General features: G+C 37.8%; 1 protein-coding gene across 1 annotated transcript in view; it reads right to left on the bottom strand.

Moving 5' to 3' along the window:
- LOC124789660 (aminopeptidase Ey-like) overlaps window positions 1-20,848 on the bottom strand; it is a 225,449-nt gene that overhangs the window by 72,526 nt on the left and 132,075 nt on the right. The window contains exons 10-12 of the mRNA XM_047257098.1: window positions 16,401-16,482; window positions 12,605-12,788; window positions 8,546-8,750 (exon numbers count right to left, since the gene is read on the bottom strand). Of these exons, the coding sequence (XP_047113054.1) occupies window positions 8,546-8,750; window positions 12,605-12,788; window positions 16,401-16,482 (471 nt within the window). The remainder of the gene's footprint in view (window positions 1-8,545; window positions 8,751-12,604; window positions 12,789-16,400; window positions 16,483-20,848) is intronic.

Below are 20,848 nucleotides of genomic sequence, written 5' to 3'. Positions count from 1 at the left end.
GACAAAAGAAATAGTATGTGAAACACTTTACAATAACACATGGGAGCATACACATAAAACAGAATAAGTAAAAGACCCTCCATCACCAGTGATCAATAAATGGCAAAGAAAACATAAGAACAGTGATACAGAGATGCTCAAATGTGATTTTTACTTACGCTTATAATATCACCATACACAGTTAACTGAAAAATTATATATTTTGATGGCTCTTTAAAATACTGAGTGTACTGATTGCATTATGACTATTGCACCATTCAAATATCTAAACTTTGGTTTACTGTTATAAGTTTCCTGTGTTCCACCTGTTATTAAAATACTAATTGTAATGATAATTTGTCCATTTAATGCTTTGTTGACTGTAATCTTACACTATTCATGTATTTCAAAGCAATAAAACCTTATTTTTTAAATAATTAAACAGGTAAGTATTTTTGTATTGGCATATTGCTTTTTGCTTTATATTCATGACCATAATTGACAACTGCTACTGGAGAAAGTTAAATAAGATTAAATTTCTTGGAATGGTTTAAATGTAGATAGAAAATAGTGAATACTTGATTAATTTGTTTACAATTGTGAAATGTTTCTTGAAATGTGTTGATAAATTAAATTCAGAAGCCCCTAATCGTCAATTATTTCTGTATAACTCTGTTCTTCTTTGAATCATTAGTCTTCTGACTCAGTTAACTCTCAACCCAAATTCTGTACTCATTAGACTCTTCATTTTGTTCAACAGATCTTGTAATTTTTATTCACCTTAATTTAGGATAGCAATGTCATCTCACCTTGGATCCCACTCCTGAAGTTTTCTTCTGTTTCTGTCATTGCTTCTTCAATGCATAGAGTAAACAGAAGGTGTGAAAGACTGTACCCCTGTCTTATAGCAGTTTTAACATGAGTACTTCATTCGTGGTCTTCCAGTCTTATTGTTATCTCTTGATTCTTCCAAGCATTGCATATTACGTCTTTCCCTGTAGCTTACTCCATTTTTCTCAACTTCCTCAGTTGTGAACATCATGCACCATTTTGCATTGTTGAACACTTTTTTCAGGTCAACAAATCCTATGAACAGGTCTTGATTTTTCTTCAGTCTCACTTCCATTGCAAGCACAACTGGTACCTTTATGTTTCCTAAAGCCAAACTGATCATTATATAATGGCTCCTCAGTTTTTTTTCCATTCTTCTGTTTATTATTCTTGTAAGTGACTTGGATGCAACTTTTAGCTGTTAATCAGTTGAAACAATTGTCCTTGCCCTTACCTGCTCTTGTTATATTTGGAACAGTGTGGGTGAAAATTTTCTGAAAGTCTGATGGTATGCTGCCAGTCTCATACATTCTATACACTAACTTGAATAGATATTTGATTGTCACTTCCCCTAACTATCTTATAAATTCTGATAGAATATTTTCTATCCCTTCTTCCTTATTTGATCACAACTCTTCCTGGGCTCTTTTAAACTCTGAATCTAAATCTTTCATAACAATTCCGACTTCTTTCACATCATCAGACAATTGTCCCCCCCCCCCCTCCCCCTCCCACAGTCAGTGTTCTCCTTCTACTGATCTGCTCTCTCCTCTGCATGTAACAGTGGAATTCTCACTCTACTCTTAATGGTACCAACATTGCTTTTAATTTTATGGAAGGTTGTTTTGACTTTCCTGCATACTAAAGTCGATTGTTCCAATTATCATTTGTTTTTCAGTTTCTTCACATTGTTCCTGCAGCCAGTTTTCCTTGGCTTGCCTGCACTTAATATTTATGTATTTCCTACGTGATTTATGTTGCTATAGTCCTATGTTTCCCTGAAGATTTTTGTACTTCCTCCTTTCATCCACCAGTTGAAATAATTCTCCTGTTACCTAAGGTTTCTTCACAGTTACATTCCTTGTACCTATGTTTGTCTGTCTAAAATGCATGACTGCTCTTTTTAGAGCTGTCCTCCCCTCTTCAATTCAACTGCCTACTGTGATATTCCTTACAATTGTCTTTAGTGAACTTCAAATGTGTGTTTATCATAACTCAGTACTTCAGCACCCTATTTCCTTCCACATTCATTCCTCCAGATAATTCTAAAACTTCAGTCTACTCTGCATCATTACCAAATTGTAGTCTGAACGTATGTCTGCTCCTGGATGTACACTCTATTATCTGTCAGAATCTCTGTCTGCTCATGATGTTACCCAGCTGATCATTGTATAATAGCTCCTCAGGTTTTTCCATTCTTCTGTTTATTATTCTTGTAAGTGCTTGGATGCAAGTTTTAACTGTTAATCTGTTGAAACAATAGTCCTTGCCCTTGCCTGCTCTTGTTATCTTTGGAATTGTGTGGATGATAATTTTCTGAAAGTCTGATGGTATGCTGCCAGTCTCATACATTCTATGCACTAACTTGAATAGATATTTGGTTGTCACTTCCCCCAACTATCTTAGAAATTCTTGAACAGAGTATTCACTATTACTAGCTGAAATTTATTGCAGAAATAATTTGGTCTTTTTCCTCTCACATTCCTAATACTAAGACTATATTTTCCAAAAAAATTTTCTTCTGCTGCTTCCCTTATGAATGTATTCCAATGCACCATAATTATTAGATTTTCATCTCGCTTTACATACCATATTACCTGTTCAATATCCTCATATATTTTCTCTATGTCTTCATCTTCTGTTTTTGATAGTGGCACATTTAGCTTCTGGATAGTGTTTTACTGATTGTATGAAAACCTGTTTGCGTTGTGATATATTGTGAAATTTCGAACTTTCATGAGTACTGAGACAAATTAGTACTGGTAATTTTTAAGAGCAGTAGGCCTGTCCTCATTCAAAACAATCATTCTCTAATATCATTGTACAATTATGTGAGAAACAGATTAGTTTCAAAATTTTCAGATGCTTTCAAAACTATATTTTTGCAAGTAACTGGTATGAGTGCTTGGATACACAATTTATTTTGTAGCAAATCAGCATTTGTGGTTCACAATTAAGCCAAAGAATACATCACCCCTGAGTTTCATTGTATATCAAAGCAAATTAGTGTGCATTTTTGAGAATTTTCAGAAGCTATCATTGTCCTTTGCATAATCCTTGTGGTGAATTGGCATTTGTGGTTTACTTACTGTAGCAGATACACACTGAAGAGCCAAAGAAACTGGTACACCTGCCTAATATCATGTAGAGCCACTGCAAGCAAGTAGAAATGCCGCAACATGACACAGCATGGATTTGACTAATGTCTCAAGTAGTGCTGGAGGGAATTGACACCATGCATCCTGCAGGGCTGTCCATAAATCTGTAAGAGTACAAGGGGGTGGAGATCTCTTCTGAACAGAACGCAGCAAGTCATCCCAGATATGGTCAATAATGTTCTTGTCTGGGGAGTCTAGTGCCCAGTGGAAGTGTTTAAACCCAGAAGAGTATTTCTGGAGCCACTCTGTACCAATTCTGAATGTGTGGCATATTGCGTTGCCATGCTGGAATAGCCCACGACTGCCAGAATGCACAATGGTCATAAGTGATCAGACAGGGTGCTTATGTACATCTCACACATCAGTGTCGTATCTAGACATATCATGAGTCCCATATCACTCCAACTGCACTTGCCCCACACCATTACAGGGCCTCCAACAGCTTGAACAGTCTCCTGCTGGCATGTAGGGTCCATGGATTCACGAAGTTGTCCCCATATATGTCCATCCGCTTGATACAATTTGAAATGAGATTTGTCCGACCAGGCAACATGTTTCCAGTCATCAACACTCCAAAGTCAGTATTGACAGGCCCAGGAGAGGTATAAAGCTTCATGTCATGCAGTCATCAAGGGTACATGAGTGGGCCTTCAATTCTGAAAGCCCATATTGATGGTATTTTGTTGAATAGTTCACATGCTGACACTTGTTGGTGGCCCATCACTGATAACTGCTGCAGTTTGTGGAAGGGTTGCACTTCTGTCACTTTGAAAGATTCTGTTCAGTTGTTATTGGTCCCATTCTTGCAGGATCTTTTTCTGGCTGCAGCAATGTCAGAGATTTGATGTTTTACCGGATTCCTGGTATTCACAGTATACTCATGAAATGGTCATACAGGAAAATCCCCACTTCGTCACTACCTCAGAGGTGCTGTGTGCCATTGCTCATGTGCTGACTATAACACCACATCCAAACTCACTTAAATGTTTATAACCTGCCATTGTAGCAGCAGTAACCCATATAACAACTGCACCAGACACTTGTCTTATATAAGCAATGCCACCAGCAGAGCTGTATTCTGCCTCTTTACGTATTTACATATTTGAATATGCATGCCTATATCAGTTTCCTTCTGCACTTCAGTGTAATATCTGCTTTTATCAATTAACTCTGTTTTTGATTTTGCTAACAACTATAACTAACATCTCAATGTTTTAGGAAACCAGTAACTTTTACCACAGATTTTGTGTTGCCTTAATAGAAATCTCATTTTGTGTATCTGCTTCAATTCTTATAGGGAATTAGCAATTTTTAGCTCAACAGATTAAAATATAATCAGTGGCTTTAAATTAAAGTAATTTGTTTGCTGCCTTGTAATACACTGCACCAGCCAAAATTCAGCCCCACTGTGAATGCTGCTCTCAAATACAGGATGAATTGGTTGACATTCATAAGCAGCTGGAAATTCCCTGACTTCTGTCAAATGATTGGCATCTGCTGCAAATCAGTATGTTGGAAGAGTTCCCAGGAGTTGTGTACCTGTGATACCCATACCAGAGGTACTGGCATCTCAAGTACTATCTTCTCCTGTGGATCCTGTCTCCTCTGCAGAAAGTACAGGATCTGTCATTACCTTTACACTTGACTGTGAGTGGCATGTCAGTGGAAGATCTAGAAAACATGTACAGGGTGGATGGGGGCCAGGGAGGACTCAGAATGTTGTACTGATCCCCCTAATCAACAACTTTGAGGAGCTGTCTTTCACTGAAACTGAAACTGAGCCAGTGGGATTCAATTCAATTGTTTTGGGGAAACCTGTTCTGTCCATTGTCAAGAGGAGGCAAACACAAAATGGTAGGGAACCATTAATTGTCAACAGTTCAGACATATTGCAAATGATGATACCCCTTATGGAAATGGCAGCAAGGGACAGGAGAGGACACCAAGTGCATTCATTCTGAATGCCTGTTAAAGAGACTGTTCTGCTAGCCATTGAGGAAACGAACTGCAGATCGTGGTGCACGTTTGAACATCTGGGCTCTGACGTCATTCTTGGGTCACTCCAGTGACTGGCAGAGAAAACCATCCTTGCATGTGGAGTTTCCAGAAGCTCACAATTTGCAGCATTGTTCCCAGAAATGATCATGGCCCTTTGGCTCTGAGCTGAGTGGAGGGACTGAACCAGAGACTTTGAAAGTTCTGTGACAAGCTAGTCTGTGACTTTCTTGACTTGTGCCACAGGGTTGGGAACTATAGGGTCCCGTGAAATAGATCAGGTGTGCACTACACATCTGAGGTAGCTGACTGTGTGTGGAGTGCATGTAAAGGTCTTTTAGATTAGGGAAACTCTTCATCCAGTGCAGATAATGATCACTGTAGGAAACCCAGAAGTATCAGTGTAAGATCAGAAGAAATGCCTCTCACAGGTGAGAGTATTAAAATCCTAATGGTAAACTGCCGAAGCATTCGCAACAAGGTGCCAGAGTTTGAAGTACTCACGAAAAGCAGTGAAGCTCACATAATACTAGGTATAGAAAGCTGGTTGAAACGTGAAATTGAGAGCAGTGAGGCTTTTGAGGAAAATTTAAGTGTTTATCAAAAGGATGTGATTACCAAATGGGTAATGTAAGGGTGTATTAGCATCCTATATCAATGAGTCACTGTTGGAATCAGCCATTTCATACAAATACCTGAGTGTAACACTTTATACCTGAGTGTAACACTTTGTAGCGATATGAAATGGAATGATCACAGAGGTTCAGTCAGGGATAAAGCAGGTGGCAGACTTCAGTTTATTGGTGGAATAGTGGGGAAGAGCAATCAGTCTACAAAGGAGATTGCTTACAAATCACTCAAGCAACCAGTTCTAGAATATTGCTCAAGTGTGTGGGACCTATACCACATAGGACTAATAGGGGATATTGAACATATACAGAGAATAGCAGCACAAATGGTCACAGGTTTGTTTAATCTGTGCGAGAGTGTCACAGGGATACTGAAGGAACTGAACTGGAATACTCTTGAAGATACATGTAAACTATCCTGAGAAAGTCAATTAATCAACTTTCAAGTACTGGTTTTAAATGTTTACTCAAGGAACATACTACAGCCCCCTACGTATTGTTCACACAGGGATCATGAGGATAAGATTAGAATAATTACTGCATGCACAGAGGCATTCAAACAACCATTCTTCTAGCGCTCCATACGTGAATGGAACAGGAAGAAACCCTTGTAACTGGTACAATGGGATGTACCCTCTGCCATACACCTCACTGTGATTTACAGAGTCTAGATGTAGGTATAGGTGTAGAAATATTGTTGTAGGCATTGTTTTGCTGTTGCATCTGATGAGAACACCCTATCTCTGAAATGTTCACAGTAACTTAATCTATGCTCTACCTACCTATTCATTATGAGTCCTAATGCCATTATACTATTTTCTACTGCAGTTGATAGTACCCTATATTTGTATGATTAGAAATCTTTACCATCTTTCCATTTCACTTTACTGATCCTGACTACATCTTGACTCTGCATTTGCAGTTCACTGTTCCAATTTTCTAGCTTTCCTACCACATTCAAACTTATGACATGCCATACTCTAGCTAGCAGAATGTTTACCTTCATTTGACTATGCCATCTTTTTCTCATGATCACTTTCCCCTTGGCACTCCCTTCCTTAAGATCTGAATGGGAGACTAAACCAGAGTCTTTTGCTAATGGAGAGATCAGCATGACACTTTTTCAATTGCGGGCCCCATGTCCTGTTGATACACTTTATGTGTCTTTAATGCAGTGGTTCCCATTGCCTTCTGCATTCCCAAACTCTTGATTGTTGCTGATTTTCCTATCTTTTAGTGAAAGTTTCCATGCCAAGTATGACAGAGTACCCTGAATGCCCATCCACTCCTCCACCATCTTTGACAAGGCTGTTGGCAGAATGTGGGTGACTTTTTATCTTTTTATGCTGGAAGTCTTTGGTCATCATTTGATTTTCTTCAAAATTTATGCAGTGACTAGGTTCAAACCCAGTACGGACATTTTAATTACTAGTCAAAGACATGACCCATAGACCACAGGTCCCACTGTGGAACTGCAACAAATAGTCACAGCATATCACAAATACAAATTACTAGCTGTTGCCCATGACTGTGCTCACATATCAATAGTTTTGTTATGATGATTGTTAGTGAATAAGTAAGCTACTGTACTGAGCATAGGTCACAAGGTTCATCTTCCCTGCCCAACTGCCCAACCTCACAATGCAGTGCATGCACAGGGTTGCTGCAGAGTGGGGTGTGCAGAGGGGCATGAGCAGAAGCACACTATATAAATAACACTACTGGAGTAGCTACAAATTATGTAATGTGTATGTTGCACAGCAGATTAGTAATTTTTAATGTGATTTATATTTGCTGATGTAAAAAACAGAGTTCCATTCTCTGCTTTATTCTCTTAGAGAACAATATGGAATAAACATGTTGAGGATTGTATAAGCATTACACTGAATTGTTTATGTAGAACATATCAACAAATAAAAAGCTTTTCGCAAATATGGCGAAGCACAAAAGTCAAAGAATAAATAGCTTTTTCAGAGAGTATACATTTTATCCTAATACACATAATATTATTCAAATCAATAAATATCTTATACTAATGACAACATTATGAAAGGATAGATTACTACCATCATGTAGTCTAGATGTTGGGTTGCAGGCAGGCACAACAAAAAGACTATTAAACACATAAGCTTTCAGCCAGAAGGCTTCCTCTGAAATAGGCAACATACGCACAAATATTCATGCAAATAAATGCAGCTCACACACACACAACCACTGTCTCTGGTTGCTGTGGCCAGACCAGCTCTGGCAACCAGAGACAGTGGTCATGTGTGTGTGGGCTGCATTTGCATGAATGCATGTGTGTATGCTGTCTGATTTGCAAGGTGGCCTTCTGGCCAAAAGCTTACATGTTTAGTAGTCTTTTTGTTGTGCCTGTCTGCTATATGGTGAGTAGTAATCTATCTTTTTCGTAACATTGTCATTATTTCATCTTTGATTTTCCCTTGTTTAATATCTTGTAATACACACATTCTAAAGTAGCATGTGTCCTTACTCTGGGTTCAAGATCACACTAAATATAATTAAAAGTTATTCCACAGTTTATCCTGAAAATGTAACCAACAGAGTTACTTTCACACTTACTACATTACTGTGGATTTCTGCACATTAAATCATGCGCCCACTCAGAGAATCGGATATCTCTCCCTAAAGAATTATTGTTGTTTATCTTTGCAAAGACATCAGAAATTTAATTAGAATAATCATGTTAACTGGTACATTTATTATACTGACCTATGATATCAGGATTGATAAGAATAGAAACGTCAGAGGGTGGCATGTTGTCTAAGTTAATTGTTCGCTCTTCCTTCATCCATCCCACCACATTCCAGAATCTCTCCTGTGGTTGATCACTTTGTACAAGCACTAGTGGTATATACCATTGGAGATCCTGTTCTCTTTCAGATAATCTGTCTGACTTGTTTAGAATAAAAGCTTTCTGTAAAAATAAGCAATCTACTTGTCTTGATAATGTAATTACCACTACTCAGCAAAATCAGCACCATATTATTCACTATAAGTACAAAAACTAGATTATTAAGGTATATGGTTAAAATTAAAAAGTAAAATATCTGTATTTGACTGCAATGTCATTCAGTATATTACACTTCAAAATTATGAGAACATTGGAAATTACAGGACACGAAGGTGTCACAATGGAAGGTGCATTTATTTATTTATCCTGGAGATGATATTTATGACATAGGATGTAAGTGCAAATGCTGAAAAACATGTATCCTCCATTACAATAGTTTTTACATATACATGGACTGTGAAGGACAGACTATGCAATTAAACTTAAGAATTAATTGTAAATTGACTATAGTTAAATTAAAGATTGTGGTACTGTAAGACAATCCTTACTTGAAAGTTTGGGGACATAGCAGTGCCATTACCAGACAGTCCTTCAAAACTGAATGGCTTTTTCTTGTCTTACGACAAAACAAAGGACTGCATACTGACATATTGTGATTAATCCTTCAAGTAAAGAGTTGGATGGTCCCACAATGGCAGTGTTGTAGGAAATTTAAATTTTGTTCCCACACCAAGGAGACTTCCTGGTACAGAATTTATCTTCTCTGTAGAACAAGCATCATACAGCCTCCATCAGCACCAAACAGAAGAAATTAGGCAAGAAGTGTCCTACATGTTGCATCAAGCTTGGCTACCATGTGATAACACCTCTTCTGCAGAGAGAGCAGCTACTTTTTTCCTTCATAATGATAATGAAGAGATAGTTTTACGCACTGACAAGGGAAATGGCATAGTTAACATATTTTGACACAGGATGATTACATCCCTGAAATAGGTTTACTACTCAATGAACCAGCTTACAGAAGATTGTGTAGTGGCCCCAAAGAAGGGTTAAATGCAAGTAACATAAAGAAGGGATACCCTCATAACCAGTACTTGGTAACTGGGTGCAGCCACTTACTACCTAGTGAGGTACTTTTGGGTGGATTTTATTTGATGGCTGAAGTCTTTGAGGCTGGAACCTACTGATTTACTTGTAAGTTTTAACATGGTATCTCCATTCACAGAGTTCCTCTGGAATAGTCCTTGAGTTTGATAAGTGAAAAAGTGGATGAGGAATTGATAAAGTTTTCTCATCCTGCACTGACATCCACAGATTTTTCATTTAATGGCGACATTTTTTAACACAATGATGGAGTGGCTACGGGTAGCCACCTATCGCCCATAGTTGCCTGTTTATTCAGGCATGACTTCAAAGCTAGCGCACTGAGGGCTTTAGCTTTGAAACAATATGTTTCTGCAAATACACTGACGATACTTTTATGGTCTGGCCTCATGGATGTGATGCTCTCAACCACATTTCAGACCACTTCAACTGTCTTCAGCCCAGCAATAAATTTAGCATGGAGGTCAAAGGTGATCAGAGGCTTTCATTTTTGAACATCATAGTTTACAAAAAACATTAAGGTACTCTGGGCCAGAGTATTCTCTGAAAGCTGACACATACGGATCAGAATCTGCAAGCTGAGAGTTGCCATTCATCGTACCAATGCAATGGCATCCTTAGAACTCTGGAACACAGAGCTTATGTTATTTCTGATATGGACATTTTAACCCATGAACTTGCAGATTTGATGGCTGTGTTTAAGGAAAATGGAAAGTCTGAGAAGATGATTTATTGGGTTATGGAGTTTGGGACATCCCTGTAGCTGCATGAAGAGGAGTGCAGATCTGTGACCTTAAATCCTTGTATTGGGGGTGTACTGCTTAAGGAGTTTTAACATTAAGAGTGTGTTACATTCACCTTTCAGAATTAGCATACTACTTGATTCCGTCAAAGATAATTTGAGACTTAGGAAGCCTGGTATATAGGAAACACTGTGTCAATAGGGGCAGGCTTATATTTGCTGTTCGATTTATACAGTTCAGGACAGGTGCATGGAACATTGCCATTGGTTGAGGCTACAGCAGCCTGTAAAATTGGTAGCAGTAGAACATCATTTAAATGAGAGACACAGGATGAAATCAGATGAGACTCTGATAGTTGCTTTCACTTCCAGGTTTTGTAATGGTGTTTATATAGAGGCAACTGAAATTAGGTTGAAAGACAACCTGATTAATAAAAAAAGGTTTTTCCTCTTAGCAGGATGTGGAACTCTGTGCTATTTTGCATCAAACCAAAACACTCTTTGATGTGGCCCACGCAACTGTATGAAGATAATAGTTGAGTAAGATATGTCATTGGTGCCAGTGTGATAGTAGGGATGGTGGCACCAGCCCTGTCTCTGGAGCAGAAAAACTGTGGTAGGTGGCACATATGCCATGTATGTTATGGAGCTCTATAGGGGACAATGATTTGCAGCCTTGTCATCAACCTTCAGCAGCAGTGTTCTACAGGTGTCAGACAAATGGATCACAGAAATCTCAAGTCATGTTGATTTTACAATTCAGCAGCAAACCTGAGGAGACTACAAAGAATTGTTATGCTGGGAAAGCCTACGAACTGACAAATTTATTAGTTTGTTTGTGCATGGGTGTACCAACAAGGGCATAATCAGTGGGGTGGGGAGCAAGGGACAGCATAATGCAGGGTAGAACAATCATTTGAAGGTAAATAATTTCCAATATAATGTCTTTTGAAACAATGGTAATTGTTTGTAATAATAACACTTTATTAAAACTGTGAAAAAGAAGTCCTTTAACACACATTATCAGTTTTTGATTATTTACCTATCTTCAGATGTTGTTAAGATAAAAATCCATTAGGGCTGCATCTGCATCACTTTGTACTGATAATGCAGATTATAAGTGGCTCTTCAGGGTGCCTCAAAGATTTTAAAGATACTTGAATAAAGATTCCACTAGGTGTATGAAGACTTCCTTAAGAAATTCAACATTCATTTGCATTTTTTTGGTAATAGCATTTTCCTTCACTTCCTCTAGTTATCTTTGCTTATTGTTATGTGTAATGTGCCATATTCCCTAAATTTTAGATTTCAGTTGAGTTTTTATTCCAGTTTTATGGAGATGGCCATTGAATGCTATATGTCATATGGATGCATTCTGTTAAAATACTTTCCCACATCTTATGAATCAACTTTTAAACCCTGCAAACTGATTTCTAGTGATTAGCAAAATCAATTTTTTTGGTGGAAATATCAACTAACCAGATACATTTTATTAAGCTTATTGATCCATTCTTAGGTCATTAGCTGCAGGATAAACAGTCCACATGCAACATAAAACTACCATAACTGAAAGGAAACTTCACACTCTTTTTTTCCATGGATGGCCTACTGCATACACCTAATCTGCTTCATTGTGTCAGACTGTACCAAAATCTAACTACTGTTTCGCTGGTTTGTTTATATCTTAATTTATAGATGTTACACGAAGCACAATCCTACAACTACACTGAGGTCAAACATATTTTAAAGATACCACCATAATAAAAGAAATGAAGGAAAACCAAAATGTGGCAGTTCAACAGTAAGTAATATGGTTATAATTATGTATATAAGTATACTAAATAAATGAAAGGAACTTTTTCACACTTGAAATTAATACAATAAGGATAGATTTTCTTACTGTAATCAATAGAGAGTTAACCGCACTCTTAAACATTACTAGCAAACTATTGTTGCATTTGGTCTGGTGGTCCTTAGACATGAACATCTTGTAAACTAATAGCAACTACTCAAGGATCTATTATTTAAACTTCTAAGTTGTGACTACATGAAAACAAAGTATAAGAAAATAAACCACACAACTTTTTTCCTTTTTTTTCCTAAAAAGAAGAGAAAAGAGAATAATGCCTACCTGCTCTACATGTGCTGTTCTTGTTTTATAGTTCCTAAATACAGTAACAACTGGGAAAAGCTTAGTTTTAAGCCACGACTTAACAATCTGTGGTACAGTCACACCAGCAGGGAGAGCCCAGTCTCTGCGTGCTTGTTCTGTAAGTGCAGAGATGATGTTGTCCAATACGAATGTTTTATATGATCTGCAAAGAATAATTAAATGTAATAACTGTGAAAAACAGTTTGTTATTTCCCTTGCTCAACTTTTTACCTGCCTAGTCATTTGAGACAAAGATAAGATTTTGCAAATCACAACCAGACTTCATCATGATGCCAAAATTTACATCAATTTTCTATGCTAGTCTTTTAGTATTATTTTTAACAATATAGAAAAGATAATATAACTGCAAAATTGTGAAATGAAAGGAGAAGATTTATGGCCCTCAGGCAGAGGCAGAACATGTAAAATTTGAATTAAATCACTTAAAGATGAAAAGAAAAGAGATGCTCAAAAAAGGTGAGAAGTATATAACAGAAAGGGAATAATTTGTAAGTACATTTGAACTTAAGTTGAGTGACAAATATGACTCTTCATCTAATTTAAATTAGGAGACCAGGACAAGGATTCCTAAAGATAAGACACTAGAAAGCAAAATAGGTAAACTACTTTGATACAGTGATGAAAGACGAGTAGGCCAATAGTTACAGAATATAGTAGATACAAGGTAGTGTGATAAAAGTTTTGCAAAATTATTCCTCAGCTAAGTAATGGAAAAATGAAGATAAATATTTAAGGGTTTTAGGAAACTTCATTAGGTGCTGATAGTTGTGAGAGCTGAAAATAGCCTGGCTAAAATCACAAAATACAGGACTAGGTGCAACCTACAGAAATGAGAAGCAGGTACTGAAGACACAAATGTTGGTTTTGTGGAAGTCCTGTGATGCCATGACCAGCACCTTATTAAATCTGCTGTAGAAGGGGTAACCAGGTATGAGGTGGTTGGAGATCCTTAATATTTCTGCAATTTCCTGCGTCCATGAATGTTATTAAAATATTGAGAGATAGTTATCATAGCCTAAACCATTACAGGAATGATAAAGAGGAGTTATCAGATCTGTTAACAGAAAGTTACAAAGCCCTCATTGTTGAGATATCTTCTGAGGATAAATAAGGAATTTAGAGAGACAGTATTTAAGCAAATTAAACTGAAAAATCCTTCCATTTTGTCACATAAGAAAGTAAAAGAGACTGATAATAAGCTTTCTTTGTCTCCATACCCATACAAATCCATCCACCAGATACAATTTGATATGAGGCTGTTTGACCAGACAACATGTTTCCAGTCATCAATAGTCCAATTGATGGGCCCAGGCAAAGCATAGGGTTTGAGTTGTGCAGTCATCAAGGGTACATGAGTGGGCCTTTGGCTCCCAAAGACCAAAATGATGATGTTTCATTGAATAGTATGCACACTGGCACTTGTTGACGGCTCGGTATTGAAAACTGCAGCAATTTGCAGAAGGTTTGCACTTCCATCAAATTGAACGATTCTCTTCAGTTGTCATTGGTCCCATTATTACAGGATCTTCTTCCATCCACAGCAATGTCAGAGGTTTGATATTTTACTCGATTTCTGATATTCATGGTGCACTCATGAAATGGTTGCATGGGAAAATCCCCATTTTATCATGCTGTGTCCCATCGCTTATGCACTGACTATAATACCACATTCATAGTCACTTAAATCTTGATAACTTGCCATTGTGGCAGCAGTAACCAATCTAACAATTGTGCCAGACACTTTATAAGGCATTGCCAACCCTAGTGTCCTCTTCTGCCTGTTTACATGTCTCATATTTGAATGTGCATGCATATACCAGTTTTTTTGCGGCTTCAGTGCATGAACAGAGGAGGAATTGTCAGAGTCAAAAACATTAGAACAAATATAAAACTGTAATTACTGCAGTTCATGGGTAACTGGGAAATTTTACTAAAAATTATGATGCCTTGTTGAGCGCTGTGGACCTATCCAACAACAAATTATTTCAATGTAAATCTCACTGCCCTAAGGCAGCTTTGAAATTGATGTATTTCTATAGTGTATTATGTATCAGTGTGAATGGTTACAGTATGTCCCACAGTGGATGCAGGATTCAACTGGTACTGATGCACAATGTATTAAGCATGAAAAGTAACAGCTGCTTTCACAAAAGTATTGTTGGCAACATTTCTTAACATGGACTATAAGTACATATGGAAAAGTAAAAGTAAATTTTGAACTCTTTAAAACAGGTTCATAATTTGATAAAATGTTAAAATCTGTCATATGACTACCTCTGACTGATAGATTTTGTTGATAATACTTTTACACTTTTTTGGTATGATCTGTATGGAGATGGGACTGTACAATGAATCTGGATTTTGATTTCCCTTTGGAGAAATTTTTCTTCATAATTCTCTCATCATATTTATTCCTGATAAGTTTGCCAACAAAATAAATGACATTATTGCCATAAAACTTGAATAAAACAGAATTATCACATAACAAGTCTTTTCTCTGCCCTGCTTCCTGATTTTGAGTGCTGTCATGTCTAAGGAACTAAAAGGAGTACACATTTCATCTTCTTCATCATTAAGCAGTCCTCTAGTGTTATTTATTTATTTTCTTTTTCAAACTTTTTCTGTATTGAATGTTTTTCAAAAGTTCCTTTAATTGTGGTATCTGTTCAGTTGCAGCTCATCCCCTTTTTTCCATAATATATTTAGTGACACTGTCAGTTTGTACATGAAAGAGCTTGTATTCTGTTGTAATATGTTTCTGAATGTAATAGTCACAGCTATCATTTCCAAGGCAAATTAATATCGTTCATCAGCCTTTAACTTTACAGGGTAACATGTCACACTTTGCAGCTTGAAGTTTTATTGATTTTTTTAAGTTTACAAGAAATAAGTAAAATGTTATGCTTATTTCACAGTACAGTACAGTTCTTAAGTCTATAACCACCTCTGCAGTTACAACACATGTCCTATGTTATAAGAAATACATATTATATTATCATAAAAATTCACTCTTATTTTTCTCAAAGTACATATTTGTTCTTATATAAGAAAGATACACTTTACAGTTATCCATTAAAAAAATTGAAGACTAACTGTTACTATGTATAAGTGCCGATTTGCAAAACCCAGAACACCAATAATCAGAAAGTTTATAGGAGCAGTGGCTTTTGAATTTCTAGTGATTCCAATTTTGTATCAAATGTCCGTGGATGGTTTGTTTAGAGTAGGCCTATACTGGCATCAGAATAATGGACACCACAATGTTGTCTAGACAGGTTTATGTAAACAAATTATAAATTACTTTTATACTTTGTATGTGGTCACATGTAGTCCACATGAAAATTTGTTTTATTACTTTATTGTTATTATTATTATGAAGCAAGTTTTCTGACTGTTAAAGCCCAATGGGTATTAAGAAAACAACAGTCTAGCTAATGGATGATCAATACAAGAACAAATCAATATAGGAAGTATTTCTCCCACCTGAAAAGATAAACTGCAGAGGACAGTGACCCATTAATAATTTGGTTAACTGATGTGAGACAAAATGTTGTTGTTTTTATCTGACTGTTATTACAAATTCTATATTTACTCAACAGTAAAAATTATGTTTCAGCTATTACCATTTCAATGTACATGTATGTAATGTTATAGAGACAAAAGAAAGGGAAATTTTAGCTGCAGAGTATGATGGCATGACTTCAAAAATCGGATTTCACGTAAAACTCTGTTGTTACTATCCTTTAACTCTTACCTGTCATATAAAAAGCTGTTGAGTCCTGATCTCAGAGTATTTTCACTGAGTGTATAATTTAGCAGTCGAACCAACCACATGCCTAAAAAAATTGAAAAAGTATATATTAAATCAATGTCAGGCTCACTAATATATTGAATTGCAAAAATTTTGGTGCGTATTGATATTCACATTCTATGAACAAGGCATTATCCCTTAGCTTCCCTGGTCATTTTTTTCACACACAATGTCCCAAGTTTGGTTTCATAGACCACTATGTTTCAACTGCCATAAAAATTGCATTCAGCAATGTCAGTGAAACAGTTCATCTCGTTCTGTATAATGTTACATTAATACCACACAAAAAATGTATTAAAATAAAGTTTAAAGTTTATTTTCATTCCAAATTTTTCTTTTTGTTATACTTTGATTGTTTAGTATATGTGTAATAATAAAAACATAATAAATTCCCATACAACATTTAAAAAATAAAAATTACAGTAGCACTTTTTCGGTTTTTAGTTTCTGTTTCAGAAGTTTTGTTTGCACACTCTGCAAATTTTTGTAGAGCATTCAAGACAGAGTGGCTTCTTGCAACAATGGCAAACATAAGAAGTCATCCTCTTCCTTTTTGGGTCACAGGTGGAGCATGTTTAGCATTTTTATTTATTTATTTTTTCCCCCAGTCAGTCTATGACGATTTCTGCTCTTGGTTCTGCTACATCCAAATCATGATGAATGGATGCACGAAGTCCACAATGTATGCGAGAGATGTTGAGTTGTTCTTCCATTTGTGGTTGCAGCAATGTGTATGCAACCTTCTTCAAAAAATTAAAGCTGGTTATTTGAGTAGTGTCTTTGTAGCTTTTTTTGGTGTTTACATGTATGTTATTGCTGTTTATTTGAACCACGTTGCTAACTGTATTGAGCTAAACCAGTTGTCTGCAATAATATTGTGGTTAGTCTGTTCAATTGGTTTAGGTAATCTAATCACAACCTCAGTTGGTTTATGGAACTTGTTTTCTACTGAACTTAGATTTTGTCCATTTCAATCCCTTCCCTTGTAAATATATGTATTAAACAGATAACCAGTGCAAGCATCACTAAGGCAAATGACTTTTCAGTAAGGCACAGGAATTTCAAGCCATACTTGAATGATTTTTTCAGAATGTAGATCTTGAATCTGCATTTGCCATGAAATGATACCAGCATTGATCAATACATGTGCGTTCTACAGTATTGTACAACATTTGACAGTTGTTAATAAATTTTGCAAAAAATTCTGACCTTGGAGCCATAGGAACATTGTGCTTGTGTTCAAAACGGGTTGCAGGATCATTGAATCTGAAGCATGTTAGGAAGACAACAAATTGGTTTTTGGATATAACACATCTAAATATGTCACAGCCAGTACCATCTGTGGCATAAAATGATTTGTAATCTTCTCAGATGGATTTAAAGATATATCAATACAATAGTAACCGAAAAACGCATTTGGCTCAGATAAATGAGCTCCATACCAAACATTTGGATTATTTTCCAGCTTTTCTTTGTTTATTTTTACTTAAGTCCATTTCAATATGATACTCAAATTATTATCAGTCATAATCAAATTCCAAACAGTAAGAGGACTTGGATTATCAACTACTTGAGCAGGTGGTCATACAGTCAGCAAATGAATGATGATGTGCTGTTGAACATGAGATTATTTGAGAAGAGGCTTCGATTACCAGTGATATTTGTTTTGACAAAATATATTTTTAGTTGAATGTTTAACTGAAAATTCAATCTCTACACTCTCATCCTCATCATTCTGATCACCTGTTTCATTCAAGAAATTTGCAGGTAGCAAAAGAAATTCATCTTCGTTTTTACACTGCTTTGTTTCTCAGTTATGTTTACTTTCAATTTTGTGGTCACTCTGTGATCCAACATCACTTCTTAAACTGTCCTCAAACCATTTTGAAACAGTACCCTTGAAGTCAGGGTCTGTAACAAGAACAGTAAATGAAGACTTGGCTACTGACTCCATACTGCAAAGCCCCAGGTGTGGTCTCAGATACTGCTAGCATAAAAGGAGCAGTAATAGTACCACTCCACATCACATTCAAATGGCTACTAGCTAATGACAAAGGAAATCATGGCAGTTTTCAGAAAGATTGTAATCACCTACCCTATCTGTGTCCACTACCAACAGAGTAACAATAAATACTGGTGGTCTGCGAGACTGCACCTGGGATATTAAGGGCAAAATGACACTAAAATTCTTTTTGTGTTCTGGGTGTTTATCACTGAATCAACTGGAGAGAAAAGAGAAAAATATTCAGATTTAAAAACAACATACACTCCTGGAAATGGAAAAAAGATCACATTGACACCGGTGTGTCAGACCCACCATACTTGCTCCAGACACTGCGAGAGGGCTGTACAAGCAATGATCACACGCACAGCACAGCGGACACACCAGGAACCGCGGTGTTGGCCATCGAATGGCACTAGCTGCGCAGCATTTGTGCACCGCCGCCGTCAGTGTCAGCCAGTTTGCCGTGGCATACGGAGCTCCATCGCAGTCTTTAACACTGGTAGCATGCCGCGACAGCGTGGACGTGAACCGTATGTGCAGTTGACGGACTTTGAGCGAGAGCGTATAGTGGGCATGCGGGAGGCCGGGTGGACGTACCGCCGAATTGCTCAACACGTGGGGCGTGAGGTCTCCACAGTACATCGATGTTGTCGCCAGTGGTCGGCGGAAGGTGCACGTGCCCGTCGACCTGGGACCGGACCGCAGTGACGCACGGATGCACGCCAAGACCGTAGGATCCTACGCAGTGCCGTAGGGGACCGCACCGCCACTTCCCAGCAAATTAGGGACACTGTTGCTCCTGGGGTATCGGCGAGGACCATTCGCAACCATCTCCATGAGGCTGGGCTACGGTCCCGCACACCATTAGGCCGTCTTCCGCTCATGCCCCAACATCGTGCAGCCCGCCTCCAGTGGTGTCGCGACAGGCATGAATGGAGGGACGAATGGAGACGTGTCGTCTTCAGCGATGAGAGTCGCTTCTGCCTTGGTGCCAATGATGGTCGTATGCGTGTTTGGCGCCGTGCAGGTGAGCGCCACAATCAGGACTGCATACAACCGAGGCACACAGGGCCAACACCCGGCATCATGGTGTGGGGAGCGATCTCCTACACTGGCCGTACACCACTGGTGATCGTCGAGGGGACACTGAGTAGTGCACGGTACATCCAAACCGTCATCGAACCCATCGTTCTACCATTCCTAGACCAGCAAGGGAACTTGCTGTTCCAACAGGACAATGCACGTCCACATGTATCCCGTGCCACCCAACGTGCTCTAGAAGGTGTAAGTCAACTACCCTGGCCAGCAAGATCTCCGGATCTGTCCCCCATTGAGCATGTTTGGGACTGGATGAAGCGTCGTCTCACGCGGTCTGCACGTCCAGCACGAACGCTGGTCCAACTGAGGTGCCAGGTGGAAATGGCATGGCAAGCCGTTCCACAGGACTACATCCAGCATCTCTACGATCGTCTCCATGGGAGAATAGCAGCCTGCATTGCTGCGAAAGGTGGATATACACTGTACTAGTGCCGACATTGTGCATGCTCTGTTGCCTGTGTCTATGTGCCTGTGGTTCTGTCAGTGTGATCATGTGATATATCTGACCCCAGGAATGTGTCAATAAAGTTTCCCCTTCCTGGGACAATGAATTCATGGTGTTCTTATTTCAATTTCCAGGAGTGTAGAAATGATCCACAAAAGTTACCACATTCAGATGTTCAGTGCAAAGTTTCACTGTCATTTCATTACAGCAAGGACACTATTAATTACTTTAGTGGTAGCAACAATTAGCTGATGACAAATTAGACCTCAGATTTGAAGAGATGGCAATTTTAATGTTTTGGAGCAAATGTTTGTTTTTCCAAGAAAAATAACGTGTGCCTCACTGAGCTCTTTACTCAGGATAAGAGGAGTCGTAACTTCATGGATTGCACTGAAGAAAGATTTTAATTAACAGTTCAATTTAGAGATGAGTACAACAGTATTCCAAACTCTGTCCTGAATAAAAGAGATACAGGTAGAGTCTCTTCAAGAATAATTACAAGTAAAAATATATCTAGTTGATGTGATAGTGAGGAACACTTGGTACTCCAGTACAAAAAAGAGATGAGGTGGTAAAAAATAGTTTTGAAGTGATTCCTGAAAATAAGTGACAAAAGCTACAGCAATAGAAATTTCAAAAACTCGTGTGACGAAAAACATAAATCTTAAAGTAACACAAGCACCAGGGTCATAGTCTGGGAACCAAGTAGGAAATGTTAAAAGTGCAGCATCTGCAACCATACATCAAGTGATTTGAACCACAGGAGCAAAGGCAAGAGATGACTAATTTGTTATGAATCTGCCTCTATCTCAGCTGAATCCATAGAGCAAATGTATTAAAATT

This window comes from Schistocerca piceifrons, chromosome 1 (genome assembly GCF_021461385.2).
Source record: "Schistocerca piceifrons isolate TAMUIC-IGC-003096 chromosome 1, iqSchPice1.1, whole genome shotgun sequence".
Lineage (NCBI taxonomy): Eukaryota > Metazoa > Arthropoda > Insecta > Orthoptera > Acrididae > Schistocerca > Schistocerca piceifrons.
The sequence above is the reverse complement of the archived record's forward strand: the minus strand, read 5'-3'. Positions and strand labels throughout refer to the sequence as shown.